Genomic DNA, 22210 nt, shown 5'->3' with positions numbered 1-22210 from the left:
CCGCCCCACGGCGCCCCGCCCTGTCGCTATAAAGCGAGGGCGGGCTGCGCGCTCGCCTCTCAGCTCTGTCCGGCGCCTCTGATCCGCTTCCGTCGTTTGCAGCAGTCGTTTGTCAGACCCCCAACAGCCAAAATGGTGAAACAGATCGACAGCAAGGTACGTGCGCCCGGGGAAGTCCAGGACGCAACGCGCAGCCTCCGTAGCTGGGGAAGGCGATGCACCCGGAGGTGGGGTGGCCGCCCCTCTGCATCCTTGGGGGAAGGGGACGCGGTGGCTCGGCCTGGGACTGAGAGAAACCGGGCCCTGGGCGCGCCCGAGATTGTCGAGCATGCCTTGGGGGAGGGGAGAAGAGGGACGAGGGCCCCCTGGAGGGCAGGGTCCGGGTGCCTAGCCCAGTCCGTGCCCTGTGCACCGTGGAAATGCGCGTGGAGCGCTCGGGGGTCCCCATACTGCACATCCCGCAAACCCGGGAAACCCCGATTGGAGAAGGGAGAAGGGATGGACAGAGTCCGCCCTTGTCCACTATTCACATCCAGATTCAGGTCCAGGCAAGGAGATGGAGGGGCCATTGGAGAAGGCGCGGGGTCCCTGGTCACCACTCTGTCCGTATGCATTATAGTCACCCGCGTGGTGTGCGGTGAGCCTCCTAGGGAGCAGGTCTAGGCCTGAGTCTCATCTATTATATCACTGCCCGGCCCCAAGCATGACGCGTTCCTTTTCCACGCAAAGTGGTTCGACCGATCTCTGTTGGAGACCCTCGGGAGCGTGCCTCAGGTGGCTCCAAGGAAGTGAGGTCCAGGCCGCGCCCGCGGGACTCCTCCTCCTGCGGCGCAGGGCGTGTTTCCGGCAGCGCTGGCTTTGGAATGACTCAGTCCCCAAGGCTGAGCCCAGCGGCCTCGGTTGCCCTACCCATCCGTGGTTAACCCACAGTCAGGTTTTGCCGGAACCCGGAGCCGCAGCGTGCAGCTCTGCGCTCATCGGCCTTCGGTCACCCAGCTGGTGGTACTGTCCTTTTAATCAGCCAAGAGAAAAAGTGTTCCCGTATTCGAAAGTTATTGCGAGCTGAATATCCTCCTGACTGGAAAACCCAGAGCTTGACATATTGTGTCTGTACTGTAGCCAGTCGGAAACGTTGTTAAAAGGAGAGTCAAAGTGAGTGTAGTAAGTTGATAAATGGCAGAGCACTCGAGAACATTTACCCTGCGGTGCCCCCGCCCATCCGGAGAAGGCAGGGGAAGGCGATCTTGGCGCTCCGGGTCTTGAGTTACCTGTTCGGTGCGGATAGGCCTCAAACAGAAGTAGTTACCTGCAACGCGTGTGATGGTCTCTGATCCATTTGTTACTTTGGTTATTAGTAACTCCCAGCTTCTTCTGGTTGTTATTGTTATCTTTAATTTTTTACTATTAGAATCCTTGGTTTTTTTTTAATTATATAAACTTTTATATTAAAAACAGCACCCCCCCCCCATTTGTAGATAAAGAGATCCTTAATAGTGAATTTTGTTCCATATACATTTTTTCAACATCTGTGTACCACAGCCTGTGCCTGGAAAAGGGAGGAATGTCAGAGTTTGTTCTCCAGCGTCTGGCAACCTCAGTGTAACCAAGCTGGTGGAACTCATTAAGTGAGCCAGAAGATCTTGGAGTGGCCTGTGTTAGTTTGCCCAGAACCCACCCACTACAAACAGAAAGTTGATTTTTGGTTCCTGGGGCACACCTGCTCTGACCTTCCCTGTTGTAACCAGGGTAGGGATGACGTCTTCCTCCCGCTCCAGTAAGAAAGGTGTACAAAGGTGACAGGACATTAGTTACTCAAGAAAGCACCACAGCTTGGACCCCAAAGGCATTAGCAATCAAGTTTTTTGTTTGTTTGTTTACAAATTATTTATTTATCTTGGTACTGGGGATTGGAATCAGGGATATTTTACAACACTGAGCTACACCCCCTGTCCTTTTTATTTTATTTTGAGACAGGGTCTTTCTCAGTTGCTTAGGGCCTCACTCAGTTGCTGTGGTTGCCCTCAAACTTTCAATTCTCCTGCCTCAGCCTCTTGAGTTAACTGGGATTACAGACGTGTACCACCACACCTAACTTTAATCTGATTATTTGTCAATACTGAAGAAAGTTTAAATTTTCCTCCTGGTAGGTTGAAGTTGGTGCAAGTGTTTCGGAGGCACTGTGTGGGGCCTCTTCCAGACATGAATGCAGTAATGAACCATAAGTGCCATAAGGAAGAAGAAATCAGCAGTTTTAGTTTTCCTTTTACTTTTTCCTAAGAATGACACTATCATTTCTTGAAATTCTTACACATAAGGCACTTAACTAAACGCTTTACAAACTTCTCATGCTTACTACCTTTGGAGTTGAGCGTATTTAGGAAAAGAGGTGTTAGACCCTACTCTTGTTTTATCTACCCTATGTTTTGTTTCCATATTATTTGTGTCAGTGATTGGAACATTTAACAATCATGATTGTTAGTTTTTTTTTGTTTTTGTTTTTTTTTCTTTTTGGTGCTGGGGATCGAACCCAGGGCCTTGTGCTTACAAGGCAAGCACTCTACCAACTGAGCTATCTCCCCAGCCCATGATTGTTAGTTTCTGGGAGCTAAAATTGTGACTTGCTTTTTCATAACATAATCTTGAATAATTTTCAAGTGGAACCTGTTTTAGGCAAACTTAGGTCAGTAGAGAATCTTAATGAGAGTTCTACATATACCTGGCTCTGTAACTGTCCTCTTAATCTAGAAGACCCCTTGTCAGAATTTTAGGTAGTTTTGCTTGACTTTGATTCAGAATTGTTTGGGGAAATCCTTGAGGATGTTTGAAATATGGTACTTTCAATCTTCAAAGTTAATCTTATCAAGTTTTTGATCAAGGTCACTCCTTGATTTTTTTGTACTATCTTATCAGAATCTTGCAGTAAAGAATTAATTGATCAGATTGTTATGTGCCTGTATGGATACGGTATACTGACCAAATCATTACCAAAAAAAAACCCAAAAAACAAACAAACAAAAAAAAAAAAACTCAGGTGAAAATCATCCTAGGGACATCTTTGAATTAATTTTATTTGGAACAACCAGTAGTGGTTTGGAAAAATAATTTCCATACTTCTACTCTCTGTTGCATCCCTTTTCTTCACCCCACATGCCCAGATCTCTCCACACCCAAAAGTGGTGTTGATGGGTTTGCACAACTGAAAAGGTTACCAAAGCATGCCATTCCAGTCTATACCAATCTCAGGAATGCCATTTGTAAATTATTTCTCCAAAACATAAGGTGGAAATTTAAAATTTAGGAAAATAACTGTAGTTCTTGAGAAACCCACATTAGGCTTTTGTTTTGGATGTGTGTTACCTTACAGTGTTTTATTTCTTTCCTTCTTTATTGAACCAGATCTAATAGAATTCTTGTAGGGGAAGAGAATTTTTGATTAAACCAATTTGATCTGCATTTCTCTCTTGGAGAAAATCTAGACTTCAGATATATATGTTTGTGCTTTGATTTATCTTCCTTGCCCCGGTTTTGGTTTGGGTCAACAATGAATGTGATTAAAATGAGCCCCTTGTAACTAGACTGTTAGGTTTCTAGGGTTACAGGATCAAGACCATTGACAAATAATTTAGGGAGGAGGTGGTAAGGGATCTCTTGATCATTACTGCTGGGAATTTTGTTTAATATATATTCTTTGTGCAAAATATCTACAGAAAACTTCATGAGAAACTAAAACTATGATTCCTTTCATGAGCAATGATGAGGGCATTATTTTGAACTAAAGGGCAAAAATCAAAAGTTGATATGAAATGTCATCTCAACTCTGGAAACCAAACAGCCACACATGCATATGCACACAAACCTGAAAATATGTTTACATCAGCAGCAACTGAGTGTTAGGGGTTAGTTTCAGGATTTTTTGTTTTTGTTTTGTTTTGTTTTGTTTTAGCTCTTTGCATATTCTTCCATAGACTAATCAGAAGTGTTAACTTTTCTTGGGAGTAACTTGTGAATTTTCAATTGCTAAAATCTACGTCCTTGTGACTTCTTCAGTTGCAGTGACCCTCTTCATCAATCCATAAGGATTTAGTGACTGTCTGCCAGATACCTAGATTTGATACGGAAACATTATTAGTACAAGTGTTATTTTTTATTTTCCTTTTCATGTGCTTAATTTGAATATAAGCTAGCCAGTACATGATAATTTATTAAACAAAAAAAGTGAAGACATTAGTATCAGGAACTCTATGCATTCTATTTTGTTTTGTCTTCTGAAGTGACTGGCTGGTGTAGGATTCCTTCACACCTGGTTTGATTGACTTGTTTGGATTTTGCTGAAAGTGGGACCTCTGAGTTGTATCTAGTGTCTTCAAGTCTCCGAAGCTTTTGAAAATGAAACTATTCAGCATAAGCTTTTCTTCCACCCTTTGTAGGAAGCTTTTCAGGAAGCCTTGGAGGCTGCAGGAGACAAGCTTGTAGTAGTTGACTTCTCTGCCACGTGGTGCGGCCCTTGCAAAATGATCAAACCTTTCTTTCATGTGAGTATGAGTCCTTGGTATTTTTGGGTCAGTAGTCACCAAACTAGAAGAGGACAGTTAAAGGGCTTGGGGGGAAGTTTTTGTTTTGCTGGATCATTAGTCTAAAAGTAGTAGAAAACAACTTAGATAATGTAGGTTCCATACATATAGCCTGTCGAAGACAGCTCTCAGAAGTTAATTGCGTTTATCTGAAATGGTTTTGCTTTTTTTCAAGTTGAAACATGGGTCCAATTATTTTCCATGAGGAAAATCTTGATTCAGAAAAAGTGCATTTTCTTTATGCCTACCTGCTCCTTAAGTTAAAATTTTAGATCTTTAGTTAATCTCTACTTTTATTAACTTTCCATTGAAGAAGTTGGAGTATATTGATTGCCATTTTGGATTTTTCATTTTAAATTTTCCAGTCCCTCTCTGAGAAGTATTCCAATGTGTTGTTCCTTGAAGTAGATGTGGACGACTGTCAGGTACGTATCTGGAATTCAAGAGACTATTGAGCTTTTTCACCTTGCCTTTTTCTCTGAATAGCATAATGCTTTTTTTAAAAAATGTGTCAAGTAATAGTAGAACTGTAATTCTATCTAAAATGTTCTGTTTCAGATAGGTGATGATTATCTCAATCCTAGATATCAGGAGCTATGTGCATCACATCCTAAAATAAACATAAAAACAGATAAGGTGCATGATTAAGGCTTCTGAATCTTATCACTCACCCACCTTTCCAAGCCCCTACATTCTGCCTGCTATTCTGAGATGCTCAATAAATAGAAATGGAATTAGTTACAATAATTAAATCCATAGGCTTGATGTACCATGAGCAAACAGGGTGCCTCAGAATGCTCAGAGTTTGGGGAAATTCCAGGGTTGGTTTTATTTAGGAGATGCTTGTTCTGCACCTGATACATGCCAGGCACTGTTCTGTATCCTTTATAAGTGTGGATTTATTTTATTCTTTGCGCTTATGTCAGCTCCATTTTACAGATGAGAAAAGAAACACAGAGAGGTTGTCTTTGGAGTTGAAGAGAATACATGGCAGAGCTCAGATTGAAAGTGAGGTCATCTGACTGCCCTGCCCTTGGCTTTCCCACCACACTTTAGAGGATGCTGTCTTGTGGTGGATGCAGATTGAGTTCTTAGCACATGGCCTTGCTGCTCACACAGCACACTGAACTCGGAGAGCCTGTTCGGGATGTAGCATCTCTGGACATCTTTACAGATGTGTGAGCATCCTAGGCAGGAGCAATTAGGACTGTGTTATATGGCAACAAAGGTACTGGACCTAGGTTCTCATCCTGGTTCATCAGCTTCTGCTGAAAGCCAATCTCCCATCTTCTCAGAGCCTTGGCTATCTGTCTACAGATCACCTGCCCATATACCTTCCAAGGTGCTATTCACTGAACAAGCCGGGGATGTCAAATAAATGGGCGTATGGCGTTCCACAGAGGGCCCACCAATGCCAGAGTCCTCTTCTCAGCGCACTGTCCCATTTCCTGCCTTGGAAGACACCTGGCTTTGCTTGCACGGCCTTCTCTCCCCTGTCCAGCCTTTCCTTTCCTGACTAACTCTAGTCATAGGCTTCCCTTTTTCTCTGTGAACTCTTCTCCAGTTCCCCGCTTTTGTTCCCCAAACTACATTTGTTTCCTTGGCATCCCCCTGATCCATCTTTCCTTTTGTATTTATGGTAGTGATGTGGGTTGGATCCTTCACCTAGATTGCTTGCTTTATTTCCCAGTTCTGACCTCATTAACAGTGGAGACAGGGTTAAGTTATTAACTTTTCTGTGCCTCAGTTTCATCCTCTATAAAAGGCAGTGTCAGGTCAACATCATAAAGTAGTCACCAGAATTCTATGAAGTGCTTAGAATAGTGCCTGGCACATTCTAAGGTACAATCACTGGTACCCAGTAATTCTTATCTATGGTTATACAAACTCTGTATCCCTAACCCAAATTCCAAACTACTCTGAAGTCCAAAACATGTTAAACACTGACATCATGTTCAAAAAATTGTGGATTTTGGATTTCACTTTTTGAGATCTCACACACACACACACAAAGGAAAACCAGTAAAATCTATACAAACATTTCAAAATCCAAAAAGCTCTGATACCTGAAACACTTTTTTGGTCCCAAGCATTTTGGATAAGGGATGCTCAACTGTACTGATCACTGTCTATGAACAGACTTGTTTTGGGACCAGGTATGCAATGAATGAACGTTATGGTTCAGTAATAATTGCTCATGTATGTAGATGGGGAGGGAAGATCCTTATTCCCTGTTTTAATAAGCTTGTAGTCATTTTTTCTATATGGTCACTTTAGACAGGAGTAATTTGCCACTGGACTAGATAAAGTGACTGCTACTGACCCTATCACATAAAAACATAATTTTTTATTAGGAAGTAATAATATGTGCCAGATGCCATGGTAGGCCCTTTGCATGCATGATGTCATAAAATGCCCACAGTAATTATGAGAGTCATTTCTCTTAGCACCCATTGCCCAGGCGAGGGGATTGCAGCAGCATATGGACTGACCTAACATAAGAGTAGAGCAGCTCCCTAGATTCTGCTGAGGATAGGTGCCCCTTCCTACCTCCGTTTTGAACCTTTGGGAAGTAGATGTGTAGAACAAGCAGGGACTTCCCATGAAGCTCCTCCTTCATGTCTGCTTGGGGCACACTTAGTCTTTCAAAACTTGAAGTGACCCTCTGACAAATTGGGGCCCTTTTTTTTTTTTCTTTTTTCTTTTTGATGGTGCTGGGGATTGAACCCAGGGACTTATGCATGCTGGGCAAACACTCTACCAACTGAACTATGTCCCCAGCCTGGGGCCCTTTAATTTTGCTTCAGTATTCTAAAGTTTGAGCTGGGCACGGTGGTGCACACCTGTAATCCCAGCTGCTTGGAGGCTGAGGCAGGAGGATCTTGAGTTCAAAGTCAGCCTCAGCAACTCAGCGAAACCCTGTCTCTAAATAAAATATTTAAAAAGGATTGGGGATGTGGCTTAGTGGTTAAGTTCCCCTGGGTTCAAGCCCTGGTACTTAAAAAAAAACACAAACAAAAAAAAAAACTGTTCTAAAGACTGAGCAGCACAGATCCTTAACTCTTAGGAAGAAATTATCCTGTAGATATAACAGATGCCAATGGACAGTTAGAAGACTGACCTGAATGTGTAATATGGTACACAAGGAAAATAATTTTATATTCACAGAAAGTTATGAGGACTAGCCCTTTCGAAAACCACAGACTGATGATTTTTCTTTGATAGCCAACAGGGTGTGATACTTATTTTGTAAATTAAAACAAGAAACAAAGTAGCTTAGACGTGAATATTTTGCAACCTTGGGGAATGCCATGTGTTTCAATTTTGGTTGGAAGAGTCAGCAATGAGTTAACAATAGAAGTGACTGATTTGTTAGCCTAGAAGCCAGTGAAATTAAAGTTCATAAGGTTAAGCATAGTCTTGTTCCATTTACTAATAAAAATCTAAGTTGGGCAAGACCCTAAGAATGGACAATAGGTCTGTGGTTGCCAGGGTTTCGGTGGAGCTGGTACTGACTACAGGGGCAGCTGGTAGAAATTTGGGGGAAGGTGAGAGAACCCTTCTGTATCCTGGTAGTGGTGGTGACATGACTGTGCATATGTCAAAATTCACAGTATTTGCGCACCCTCCAAAAAATGAATTTTTCTATAAATAATTTTTTAAAATCCATTGTTTATAAAAAACAGGAAGTGGGTGGTGGTGTTGGGAGCAGGCTAGGATTCTGGTTTTAAAGAGAGGGGTGGTTTTGTAAAAACTTAGAATTAAGAATGTTTTTTAAACTCAAAGGAAAATTTTTCTGTAGTGTGCATACCTTTCCAGTCACTACAAGGATAGGCCAAATACTCTGTAAAATGAGAGCTGGGAACATTAGTGAGAACCTGTCTCTAAAGAAGTAAATAAAATTAAAAAATGGCTGGGGAGATAGCTCAGTAGTAGACCACCCCTGGATTTAATACCCAGTACAAAAAAAGATTTAATCCCTCAGTGGCAGAGCACTTGCTTTGCTTAGCAAGTGTGAGGCCCTGGGGTCCCCAGCATCGCAAAACCAAATATGGGACAACAAAATAAATAAAAAATAAGACATTAACAATAGACAATAAAGATTCAATATAGTTAATAGAACTATCAAACTTTATTGTGGTCCATAAAATATTTTTAGTAGATGGTAAAGTTGTGTTTGTGGGCATTGATCAACATTAATAAAATATCAGTACTACCAAATTTATGTAACTTTAACCCAATTTCAACAAAAACAGATCATGATGTTCTGAAATAGTATTGCTAGGAAAATTCTGGAAAGTTGTTTTTTTTTTTTTTTTTTTTTTAACAAAACAAATTAGGGAGCGAAGTTAGCCTCATCTCCATAAATATTGCATATATGCTAACTGCATTAATTAAAGCATTGTGATCCTGTAACCATAGTAGGTTGAACCATGGGAAAAAACTAGAAAGCCCCCCCCCCCAAAAAAAAAATAGAACCAAATCTCTTTAGCCATGTATTAATGATGAACCATTTTGGATTAACCATTTGCATTATTATTTTATTTCCAAATAAATCTAAAAGAAATGTAAAAATAAAAATCATAGGAAATATTGAACTTGCAGAAATGATAGGCACTGTGAAAACCCTATATCATGTAATCTTCAGTAACAATTTTTGACCACTGAGGAAATGGACCTGGAGAAGCTCGCAGAGCTGAAGTTTGATTGGTGCAAAATCTATAAATCCTGTGCTTTCAAAGGATGGGGGTAGGTTAGGACCAATAGATCTGGTTAAATCAACATCTTAAACTAGCTGGCAAAAATCAATGTAAATACTGGTAAACTGATAGAGGTTCCCTGGAAAATAGTTTAATAATATGGATCTGGAGACTTTAAAATAAGGATGTTATTTCAGCGACTACTTCTAGGGTTGATGAGAAAATTGAATCAGTGAACACAGATATATATATTCACAAGTATGAACCTAACTGGAAATGACCTAAAAGCCCAACATAGGGGATTAAATTACAGTATAGAATCCTGTGTCACCTTTCTAAATCACTTTCACACAGTGAAATGAGAAAATTCTTAATATTTTAACTAAAAATTTACTACGTAAAATGTGACTGCTGTCTTTAAAAATAAAATGTATAAACACAGACACTTAGAACATTAACACCACTTCTCAGTGATTCCCCCCCCCCCCAGTTTTTAATGATCTATTTTCTTATAAATTAAACGATTATATAAGACTCACTTCCATTCATTGGGATCTGGTGTTTTCTGCTGGTTCGGTCTTTGGAGTAGCTCTTTGATCACTAAGTTATGAGTAAATGTCCTGCCCTTATAACCATCATCCACATGCCCACGCACATACAAGAAGACGAGAGAAACTAAACAAGAAACAAGAACTGCTAGTTCTGAGGAAGAACCAGAACAGGCTTTTGTGCTGCCATTGCATTCATGATCATTGATTCTCATATGCTACAAAGTGTCAGTGGAGTATATAATGAGAAGGAATCTGATTTTGGACTGTTTCCATCAAAGTTCAATCTTCAAGTCTTGTTTTTATCTTCTCCCCTGCTTCCTGCCCTCCCCACCTCCCCAGGATGTTGCTGCAGAGTGTGAAGTCAAATGCATGCCCACCTTCCAGTTTTTTAAAAAGGGCCAAAAGGTATGTACATCTGACATTTAAGAAGACTAGCAGACCAAAAGGAGGGCATGTGGTATTAATAAAGTAATTGAAGTGACTTGTCCCTTCTTAGTGTAGAGCATGTCCCTATTTTCTGCATTCAAGAGAATTCAGATATGCCATTTTTCATTGAGTCAGCATAATGTGATAACCTAACTAATACTTGATCTTTGATAGAACTAGACTCTAAATCCCTGAGATTGGTGCTTTATATTAAGTATGTAGGATTTCTTAGACATGATCAGGTCATTAATCATTATTCAGAGGTAGTTCTAAAAAATTGTACTTCGGCCTTTTGACTTTGATTGAAGATTTGTTCTTTTTGTTGTTGTTTGGTTTTGACTTTTTAATTTAAAAGAACTGTGTTATTCAGTGAGATTTATTTAAATAAGATTCTTTTTCTCCCCCTCCCCCATCCTTGCCTCATTCTGTGATCATATATACAAAGTACAGATGTAAAGCCATATCTAACGTCGGTTCAATATTTTCTTAACAGGTGGGTGAGTTTTCTGGAGCTAATAAGGAAAAGCTCGAAGCCACCATTAATGAATTTGTCTAATCGTGTTTTCTGAAAAACATAACCAGCCATCAGCTGTTTAAAACTTGTAATTTTTTTAATTTACAAAAAGTATGAAGTATGGAAGCTATATACCTAGTTGCCATCTGATTATAAATGACAATAAAATATTAATTCTACCCTTTTTAAAACTGTCTGGTGTCTGAATAGCCTTCAAAATAAATAAGAAATGACCATTTAATGTCTTCATTTTTTACCCCCAGTTATGGGGATTGAACCCAGGGCTTTGCACTCGATAGGCAAGTCCTCTGCCACTAGGCACCATCTCCAGCTCTAGCCTTTTTTTTTTTTTTTTTTTAAAGATAGGAGTCTTACAGAGTTGCTCAGGTTGACCTTAACCTTGTGATCCTCCTGCCTCAGCCTCCCAAGCATCTGGAATTACATGTGTATGCCACCATGCTCATCTATTCACGTATTCGCTGTTTTGGTAACTGAATAGCCATTAATTATTTTAAGAGTCTAAAAAATCATTACTATCTTAATGTATTTCTGGAAAAATCTCAATTCAGGAAATAGAATAATATGTTCGAATTTATTATTTTGTGACTTCTATGAATAGAGAAGATAGCATTCTCCGTTCTAGCAGGTAAATCAACTCTGCTGTCAGCATGAACATGGCTGTCCACCCAGGATGGCAGTGTTTATGTCTAGTATGAGATTTCTGTGCCAAAGGTTGTAGTCTACCATTAATTATGTTAATGATAGCAGAGTCCTATGACATTGACTAGAAATTCTTCATGGTCTACTCAGAGGGGAGTTGCCCCAAACATTACCATGAGGATTTGGGTTCTAAGACAGACTTAGGCCAGATAGAGATTCCGACCTGAGTGCTAAAGTGTAAACTGCCAGTTATTCAAAAAAGACTGTTTCTTATGTCCTAAACAGCAAGGGACTGGAAGCCTGCTGGAAGAAATGATTTTCAAGTTTAATAATGAAGATCATTTAGAACTGAAAATATGCTAGGCATCCTCCTGTTTACATTTACTCTATGTAACAATCCTGTTAGGTGTAAATATTGTCATCGCCAGTTGCCAGTGGAGACAGGAGAGGTTAAGTAACTCCTGCAGTGATACACTTATCCAACAACAGGATCTCTCGGTGTAGGGATCCAAGTGCGTAGTAAAATGATGGGCCCTTCCTGGCTTTCTTGCCTTAGATAAAATCAGTGATGAATGTAGATGATCCCTCAAAACTGTGAAGAAATCCCCATAATATGCCAAACACTGTACTAGGCTTGGAATATGACTGATCGAGACCTCTTATCCTCGTGCAGCTTACACTCCAGCTGGGAGGCAAGTGAGTGAATAAGAGATTGCAGTATATTTTATGAGGCAAAAGGAACCAAAAGACTAGACAGAGTAATTGAGAGATATAATTGGGGAGATGTTGATCAAAGGAAACGAACTTGCAAATGAAAAGTAAGTTATGGGGATCAGCCTCCATCCTTATCAATTTTTAGGCATCCTTTTCTGAATACCAGTCCTTTGTTGATTGCTTTCTGTTGTTGTAAATATACTCTCAGCACGCAGCTTGTCTTGTCGACCACTTCGTGGGTTTTTGAGTAAATGAAAATTATTTTGCTATTGATGAAACTTTGCAGTCAACTGGATCATCATCTTTAAAATTGGAAATGTTTTTCACAATAGTTTATGGCACACACAATTCCTACTCAAGTTTTCATTTTCTTCCTTACATTTTAACTAGTAACCAATAAAAAAAAACTTTAATCACACAAGTAGGTGATAAAATTTGAAAAATTTTAATAGCCAGCATTAGGGTGTTAAATGAACATTGAAGTTCTCTTTAAATGAAATACCAGTTCTTCCTTTAATTTCATTGCTCAATATATTTAACATTTATTGTGATAATGCTAGGTTTCAAATTCAATTTCATGTCTTCAAGGTTTTCAAAATGATAATGCAACTAATTCTAAGAATGCAAAGGTGCTTTTGGAAGAGTCATGCCAAAGCCATGCAGAGGGCATATCAGTGACAATTGATCAAAAAAATAATTATGGGAAGACAGTTTGGGGGCTACTGCAAGGACAACCTGCAGCATCTTCTTCCCCAACCAGCCACACCTTTATCAAGCTCCCTGGGCCATGTTTTCCTTTTGCACTTCTGTGAGTGGTTCTTCTACAGTAGGCAGCAGAACACTGCAAACTTGCTAAGCTCAGTAGATTGCCCACGTACTTGTAGCTGGAGCCTCGGGTCCAGGCAGCCTGGATCAATGGAAGATGAATAATTTATGCCACACCTGTACCCAGTTTGCCTTCTGTAATACAGGCTGGAATATGTTCTAGTAAAGGAGGAATCTTAGAATATTTTAATCCACTGGAGACAAGATGGATCAGAATGGTTGCAGAGTCAAATGTACTGGGTTGCTTTAAAATGACACTGGTAGCTGGGGCCTCACTTCCAGGGAGTCGGATTTAATTGCCATGGCTGAGGCACAGTCACCAGTAATTTTTAGAAAGTTTATCAAGTGATTTAAATGTACAGCTGGTAATGAGAATTGCTCGATAAGTGTGCACAGGGGCAGGGTTAGCAGGGAGTCTCTGCCCTGAGAAACAGGACCTGTCCTGTTGCTATGGAGTCAAAGGTGGGGTGCTGGCTTAGTCCAGTATATCTTATTCTGTGTTCCTGGAAATGTAACAGATGCAGGTTCCTGGACATCATCAACATAGTTAGAATTTCTGGGGAGGGGACACAGTAGTCTACATTTTAAAACAAGCTCCCCAGGTGATTTCTAGAACCCTGAAATTTGAGACATGATAGATATTCTGGAGGAAGGACCTCTGGCATTCTATCACTACCTACATTTCCAGAATTCTCCAGAGTGTAATATACCCCAATGAAACGCATGCATATCTGCAACTAAAGACTGTATTAGAAGGAGCCTTGGCAAAACCAACCAAAAAACACGTTAGGCCAGTTTTCAGAGAATTAATACACCATTATTCTTCCAAGCGTGGTTTTGACCTTGTTTGCTGCACCGCTCTACATAACTGATCCAGCTGTGGTGGTATTTAGTTGCTGTCCACATGGGAGCTATAGTGCAGGGAGGAAATGAGTGGAAGGAGCAGTAAGAGAAAAGGACAATGAACGTTTCCACTTTCTTCTTTCCCCTGCAAGTAATTTACATGTGTATTACAAAGTATTTCTCTGAAATACAGGAGACTTCATTTTCTTGCTTTTCTTTTTGTTTCCATTCTCACTTCCTCAGAACTCACAAACTAATGACATGTTGCAACAGTTGCACATACATGACAGCTAGGAACATTCCCCATATTACAAAATTCATCTCATTTTCTAACATGTATATAACTATAGGCCTAGATGTACCATGTGAAACCTGATACTAATTATAATTCTTCACATTGATGAATAGATGGCCATTGAATACCAAAATTGAATTATTTTTCTTTTTATAAAAATCGTTATGAAAATTTAATTTGTATTTCACAATTTTAAAATGTGGGCTTTGCTGGGGATATAGTTCAGTGGTAGAGTGCTTGCCTAACATGTATGAGGCCTTGGGCTCCATCCAAAACAAAAACAAAATACTTGGGCTTTATTGACTAATTATATTTTTGTCCTCTAATTTTTAAGATAATATTGAATAATCAAAAAGAAAAACTATCTTTTGAAAATATGAGACTAGCCTAATTTTTAAAATTTTCTGACATCCAATTTTTATTTTTAGATAAATATATATTCGAATGTTGAATATTTGAAACAACTACCCATCACTTTTTAATCCTTTAGATCATGAGTGTGAGTCAAGATCATAATAGAAACAGGTAAAACAAAAGCTCAAGAGAGGAAAAAAACCTGGAAATGACAATCAAATTTTTCAAATTTGATTTCAAAGACTGGCAATACTGACAATTAGCAGACTTTTTTGAGCCTAACTCCTGTAAAATTCAGAAAGGGGGCATTATAAATTATTAATGAAGATTTAATTAATCATGAAAATGAACACAATAATTCTTAACAAATTCACAACTTGAATTTCAAGCAAGATTAACTTCTTGCAACTTCCTATTTGCTAAATGATTCGTTAACTCATTGAAGTGTTGAGACAGAAAAGAGAATTATTCATATTAAATGCATAATTCAGAAAGAACAAATGTAACTCTGAGATGTGCCTTGTAAGATAGAGAAAAATTATATCCATAAGTCAGCAAATTGGTCAAAAAAGACAACCCTCTGGGATTTTAGTATGTTTGTTGGATAATCATACTGGAAAATGACCCTAATCCTTTGGAAAGCATGAGATTGTTTCTAGCAAAATACAGTTGCTTCAAGTCAATGATTTTCCATTGGACAAACAAAACAGAAAATAATAGTATTTTATTTAACGTCAGTTCTTCCAAAAAAAAAAAAAAAAAGTGTGTAAAGCATGCTTTGCTTTTCTGATGTGTTGACATCTGGGACTTTACCTCCCTGGGGAGACTGATTCTCCAGGGCTAGCCAATTTCTAGAGATGGTAAAGGATTTGCTGTGGGCTGCTTCCATATGCAAACCCACAATCTGGAGCCCTATAGCAAGGCAGGTGGAGAAGGACTCATATTCAAGGTCTCTCTCCACCTGCCTTACTCTCCCCAAAGCCAGGTCTTGAGCAAACAGAGGCAACCCTTTGCCCCACTGCTCACTGAAATTCAAAGCAGCTAATCCTAAACCTGCTTACTCTGCGTCACCTGTTCCTTCCTGCAGAAGCCACAGAAAAGACTTTTGCTCATATTCTACTCCTACTCCCTTTCCTCCTGACCACCCAGCACTTACCTGTGTAGCATGTTCCCTCCTAGGAACTGTGAGTAACCAACAATCCTTTCAGTGGCAAGCACCTTCTGATCTGCTGGCCTCTCTACACCTGAATAATCAAATCTTCATTTTAAAACACAGAAAGAAACTGTACAGACTGGTTTATATTCTAAATCCAAGGAAAAGTCATTTGTTGCTACTATTTCATGCTCTGCAACTAGTATTCGAGATTATCTTGGGTCAGTGTATTGATGGATAACTACCTAAACTAGATTCTAAGTTAGACTCTAGAAACTAGATTCTTCATTAAAGGAACATGAAACACCACTTGTACACAAAAAGCATATATGCAGTTACTAGAACCGGGAAAAGGTGAATAAAAATGAGTAAACCATCAATGTTATTGAGCAGGAACAAGTCAGTACTAAGAGTATTGGCTTGAGGTTCTTCCAAATAACAGTAGCAAGTGAAGCACTGTGTGTCCTGTTTAAGTGATTTTTCTTCACTGACTACACAATATCTGCAAAAAGCAATGGAAAGTAGAAAAAAAAGCTATTTTGAAATTTGGGACCAGAATGACCTAATACATAAAAGTAATAAGACCAATGACTGACTATTATCCAGAATGGAGAATTCAAAATGGAATTTATAGATATAAAAAAAGGGACCATAATATTTTCAAATAGTAAATTGATATTCAATTTAATGAGATTATCAGGGATAAATGTCATTTCAACTAACAGTTATTATGCATTACTGAGCTAGCAGAAGAAGAAAGCCAGAAAGGTGATGTGGATATTTTACTCACTTCTATCTTTTGTAAAAAGTGCTTAATGCCTTCCCATGTGCTTACCAGCCTCTTTTGTAAATGAACTATTAAAATCTTTTGACTATTCTGGTATTGATTTGTAGGGTTTCTTTATATTTTCTAGTATGAGTCCATTGATCAGCATTTGTATATCCACTCTGTGACTTGCATTTTTTTACTCTTCATAGTATTTTTTTATAAGAAACTAAGAAGTTTTTTGTGTGTATATATGTGTGACTCTGGGGATCGAACCCAGGGCCTCTCACATGCTAGGCAAGCACTCTACCACAGAGCTACATCTTCAGCCCTTTTTTAAATGTTTTTATTTTAAGACGGGGTCCTGCTACATTGCCCAGACTGGCCTCAACTTGTAACCCTCCCTCAGCCCTCCAAGTAGCTGGGATTATAGGTATGTACCACCACAGCCTGCCAAGAATTTCTTAATTTTAATATGTACCATTTTATCAATCATATCCTTCCTCATTAGTGGTTTTTCTGTCTTTCCTGAAGCAATCTTAGCCTTCCCTGAGTAAATTAAAACATGCCGTGATTCTTTCTAGAAGATGTACTGTCTTTTTACATGTGGACCTGGGGTTCATCCTGATTTGAGTTTTGTATGTGATTTGAGGTAGAGGTCAAGGTGTATTTTTCCATGAATATGCATTGGACTAAACACCATTTATTCAAAAGTTCATTTCTTCTTCCTATCGCTCTACAAATGCCACCTTTGTCGTGAGTATGTAATGTTACTTTATTTCAAGGGGGTTTTCTGCATTTGTATAAGTTTGTATGTGACTTGAAATTGACTTCTCTTTGATTTAGGTTCACCTTCTACTTGGGCCCCTGCATAAATTCAACACAGAAACTGTTGAAGAATTTAATTATTGTCAATAGACCTTCAGGGAGTGTCTCCTGGGAGTGTATCAATTAGCCTTCGGGATAAAGTATGAATTCCAATCGCTGAATGGATCAAGACTTACTTCAAATTCTCACTCCAGCGGGCATGATGCACACCTATGACCCCAGCAACTCGGGAGGTTGAGGCAGGAGGATCACATGTTCAAAGCCAACTTCAGCAACCTAGTGAGGCCCTGACTCAATAAAATTAATTTTATAAAGGGGAGAGGGATCTCATCTACAAAAAAATAAATAAATAAAAGGGTTTAGTGCCCCTGGGTTCAATCCCTGGTACAAAGAAAAAGGAAAAGAGAAGAGGAAAGAGGGATGGGAAGGGGCGGCAGAGAAACCTCACTCCAGGCCTCCTGGCTGTGCAGACCATGCAGGTGAAGCCGAGATGACCATGCTCACAAACTTCCCAAAGGCCTAGTTTGTTTATTCTTCTGTCTGCTACTTTCTTTCTCCTTTGTGCATTGAATGTCTATAACGCTCTCCTAAAGTGCTGGGCCAAATTTGGGGACAAACAAGCTGAATAGAAACACATAAAACACATATTCCTTTGTGACTCTCCACTGAGAAAATGAGGTCATCCAGGCCCACATGCAGAGAGTTTCCGAGGAGAATCACACAGTTAAAGACCAATGAACTTCTAGGAGGTTGAAAGGCCAGTAAATACCTAACGACTCAGATTCTCAAAGGGTCAGTTGCTCTTGGGCTTACCATACCCCCAAATCCACCAAAAGACAAAAATGGCTTATTTGAATATCAGATGAGTTGAATATCAAAACTCAAGAAGAAAATCATGCCAAATCTAAGCAACTTTTACCTGGCAAGTTCAAGTTGGGTAAATTCTGGAAGCCCAAGAGTTATTAGCAAAACCTAGAATCCAGAAGTCATTTCCCACCTTCCTTCCAACTTGGACCCTATACTGTGGCTCCCCCAAAGAAGGGTGGCAAGAAGAAGTTGGTCTGTTCTGCCATCAGCGAGGTGGTGACCCAAGACCACCATTGACATTCACAAGCATATCCAGAGATTGGGCTTCAAGCGTGCCCCTCAGGCACTCAAAGAGACCCAGGAGTTTTCCATGAAGGAGATGGGACTCCAGATGTATGCATTGATGCCAGGGTCAACAAAGCTGTCTGGGCCAAAGGAATAAGGAATGTCCCATACGGTGTCTATGTACAATTGCCAGAAAATGCAATGAGAAAAAAGAATCACCAAACAAGCTCAAAACCTTCATTACTTATGTACTTGTGACCACTTTCAAAATTCTACAGAGAATTAACCATCAATTTTCAAATAAATTTATAAAACTGCAAGAAAAAAACTAATTTTTCCGGTTTTTCTGATATATACAAATGCAACTGAAATCTTTGGTTAAAAACGAAAGCAGGGCCAGAGGCTGTGGTGTACGCCTGTAATCCCAGAGGCTTGGGAGACTGAGGCAGGAGGATCACCAGTTCAAGGTCAGCCTCAGCAACTTAGTAAGACCCTGTCTCTAAATATAATATAAGAAAAGGGCTGGAGATGCAGCCCAGTGGTTAAGTGCCCCTGGGTTCAATCCTCAGTACCAAAACAAAACAAAACAAAAAGCAGGCAACAGTAGGATTTTCAAAATATTTCCTGTTCTGTGCACCCACCTGGATCTATGCTCAATTAACAAGCTCTTCAGAACAACAGAGCAAAGGCCTGCAACTTAAATAACATGCTGAGCAGAAGCCCAGCCCAAATCACAAGATAGGGAAAAACGCACAGGTCAGATAGCTGTGGGTAAAGTTCAGGCTGAAGTGTATGAAATTAGATTTGCTTGACTTGCCTGAGTCTGGGTGACAGGTTAAGAGTTCAGGAAGCAGTACAGAGGGTCCAAGTCCTACTCGTGTTCAGATGGGACAGAGGACTCACAGGAAGATGGAAACTAGAGCAGATCTTGTCCCTTTCCTCTACCGTTGCCACATAGATGCAGCTCCACACACAGACTAGCCAGGAATGTGAACAGAAAAAGGTTTCTCTGAAAGTAAGTAGATTGACAAGCAAACCACTTAAATAGTTTAGCAGTTAGGGGTTTGGGCTACACCCTGGTAAGCAAGTTTAAAAAGTATTGAAGCCCAGGCTCCTCCTCCCGTGATTTAGATTCAATTGCTGTAGGCTGAGTCCCCAGCATAAATAATTTTTCAAAGTTATTCAGGTGAGGGCTGGGACTATGGGTCAGTGGTAGAGCACCAGTCTTGCATGTATGGGGCAGTGGGTTCAATTCTCAGCACCACATAAATAAATAAAATAAAGGTATATGTCCATCTACAACTAAAAATTTTTTTAAAAGATTTTTTTTTAAAAAGTTATTCAGGTGATTGTGGTGTGTGTGTGTGTTAAACAACAGAACTTTCCTTCTTATGGTTCTGGAGGCTACAAAGTCCAAGATCAAGGCGCAGCAGGTTAGTTTCTAGGAGGGCTGCCCTCTGCTTCCATGACGGTGTCTTCTCAAGCAATTCTGGAGAGCCTGGATTAGTTTAAGGACCTTGAAACAGCACTTTTCTAACTGTGGCTAAAACAGAGAATAGTTTCCAAGAATGTGGGCCTAAACTTCTGGGGAGGACTTCTCAGTCAGTGATCAAATTTAGAATGAACTGATTAAAAGAAAATAAAGTTTAGGCAGCAAGGGTTCAGTCGCTCCCAGGTGCTCACTTACGTTTAAAGTTTGGACAAAACATGATAACCTGATTGAAGCCATTTTTAAAGCAGGTTTTATTATAGTAAAAACTGGAATGGGCTGGGGATGTAGCTCAGTTGGTAGAGACTTGGCCTTGCATGCACAAGGCCCTGGGTTCAATCCCCAGCACCACCAAAAAAAAAAAAAATGGAGAGAACATCTACTCATGTAACTCTACTAAACTCAGGTTTCATTACCACAGTACATCGGGTAGGGGTGGTGGCAGCACAAGCTTTATGCTCAACAGAGAGTTAGCTGCAGGACCTTAGTGGGTCTCACTCGACTTCTCTGAGCCTTGAGTGCCTCAGAGACGGGTTAGGAAAGGGATAATGATATCTTTTACTCAGGGAGTTTTTAAGGGTGAAATAGGATGGCATATTGAAAGCATTTTTTTGGTTAGACTTGTTGATGTAATTTTGAGTCACAGTAAAGGTGTTCAGAGAAAGCAGACAAAGACCACAGTCATAAACCCCACAGGGAGTTCCGAGGGGCTACTGCAGAATCTTCAGGACGGGAGGCAGTCCTGGCTCCCAGGCCTGCTTCTCTCTGATGTTCCACTGTCACCATGGTTGAAACGCTTTCGTGCATTTTCTTTGATTGTGGATTAAGTGGCTCTTTCTTGTCCTGTTTTAAAGGTCTGCCACCCTCCTGCATGAAGATCCCTGCCTAGGAGAGCTTCCACCCCAAGCCAGGTGGCAGACTGTTGGCTAACCGCGAGTGGCTGTCCAGGAAGCGTGGTGGGTCACATGACACTGAAATGCATAAGGAAGCCCCCTGAGCTTCCCAGATGGGGTCGTAGAGCAGGCAAGTGTCTCGCATGGCCTGTGAGATAGCATGCTGGGCATCCCAACATCAGGCGCTCATTGAACAAATGCTATAACGTTCAACAATAAACCTGGTTTTTGTGCGGCTATGACTCAAAGTCCCCACTAGAGGGCAGGAAATTTACACTAAAGATGATGGACTTTTTACAGGTGAATGAATTGGACAAATTATCATAATTATTGGAATAACAAATGGTTATATAACATTTAACTGCACACTTTATAAGGTTCAGACACTCCACCAGATACTCCATATGTATTATTTCATTTAAGTTATTTGTTGCATTCTCTTCTAGCTTTTATCATAAATTGTAATTATACAATTGTTAATTAACTTGTTTTTCATTTTTATCCCCACCACTAGACTGGAAGCTCTGTGAGGATAACACCTATTTTATTTGTTAGTCCATACTTATTACTGTGCCTGGAACATTGTAAGAGCTGAATAACTACCAGCTGAATGAATGAAAGAATCCTAACTTCAAAACCAAAAAGTAGGGACTATTATTAAAGAACATTGCGTTTTGTCATTGGCGAAATTATTTTCAAATTTCACAGTAACTCTTTTTGGGTATTTGAGATGAATTATTACATTTTGTTGTCCCATGATGTTCTATCAATAGCTTTTACTTTTTATTTTAGGGGGAAGAAACCTGTTCTTTCATAAAAAGTAATGAGCATTATCAAAATAAAAATCAGAGAAACTTCCTCCAGAAGAAGTTGTGCTATTAATTGCCTTGATTATAGTATTGTACTTACCTGGATGAAATTGTGAATTTGTACTCAATAAAAGCTAATCTCAGGCCAGGCAGTGTTGAAGGATTTCACACCTTTACAACAGTGCTGTTATTGACCCCATTTTACATGTGGGGAAACTGAGGCACAGTTAGAGTAAGAAGCTCATCCAGCATATTGCCAGTAGTAAGTGGAACATCCAGAATTAAAATCCAGTAATTCTGGCTACAGACCCCATGTATATAAAATCACTACATTGCTTCTAAATTTTACTTAAGAATTTTACACAAGTTTTACACCAAACAATAATTGGATAGGTAATGGTTTGAACAGGTCCCATAAAAATAAATTTAGGAGAATTTTTATGCATTTTCACAGTCAACTTTTAATCTATCTGAAATAATAGGAATGGGAGAGGAGAAGAAAGATAGGAAGGTATCATTTTCAATCAGACTCTTTTTAGCCAGGGAGTCATTTTGTCATTACAAACTATAATTCCCTTTCTTAAAAAAGGAAAAAGAAAAAGAAAAGGAAAGGGGAAAAAACACTCATCAACTAACACACAAAGGCAAGCCTGCCATAGGACAGAGCTCTTGGATTATCAACAGAAAAGCTAAAGCATAAAATGCAAAAATCTTTCCGTATCATTAA

General features: G+C 39.7%; 1 protein-coding gene across 1 annotated transcript; it reads left to right on the top strand.

The window, feature by feature from the left end:
• TXN (thioredoxin) lies at positions 1-10953 on the top strand. The gene is made up of 5 exons (XM_079112653.1): positions 1-156; positions 4428-4532; positions 4937-4996; positions 10162-10227; positions 10742-10953. The coding sequence occupies exons 1-5, from the start codon at positions 133-135 to the stop codon at positions 10802-10804; spliced, it is 318 nt and encodes a 105-aa protein (XP_078968779.1). The 5' UTR covers positions 1-132; the 3' UTR covers positions 10805-10953.
• Positions 10954-22210: the final 11257 nt, after the last annotated feature.

The sequence above is a fragment of the Sciurus vulgaris genome, assembly GCF_902686455.1.
Source record: "Sciurus vulgaris genome assembly, chromosome: 15".
NCBI lineage: Eukaryota > Metazoa > Chordata > Mammalia > Rodentia > Sciuridae > Sciurus > Sciurus vulgaris.
Note: the sequence above shows the minus strand (reverse complement) of the source record. Positions and strands in the feature narration are given on the sequence as shown.

Excerpts from the sequence above, each read along its gene's own strand:
- TXN (XM_079112653.1), top strand. The coding sequence starts at position 133 with ATGGTGAAACAGATCGACAGCAAG. Across the intron at positions 4,533-4,936 it reads TGATCAAACCTTTCTTTCAT|TCCCTCTCTGAGAAGTATTC; the intron begins GTGAGTATGAGT and ends TAAATTTTCCAG. Across the intron at positions 4,997-10,161 it reads TAGATGTGGACGACTGTCAG|GATGTTGCTGCAGAGTGTGA; the intron begins GTACGTATCTGG and ends CCACCTCCCCAG.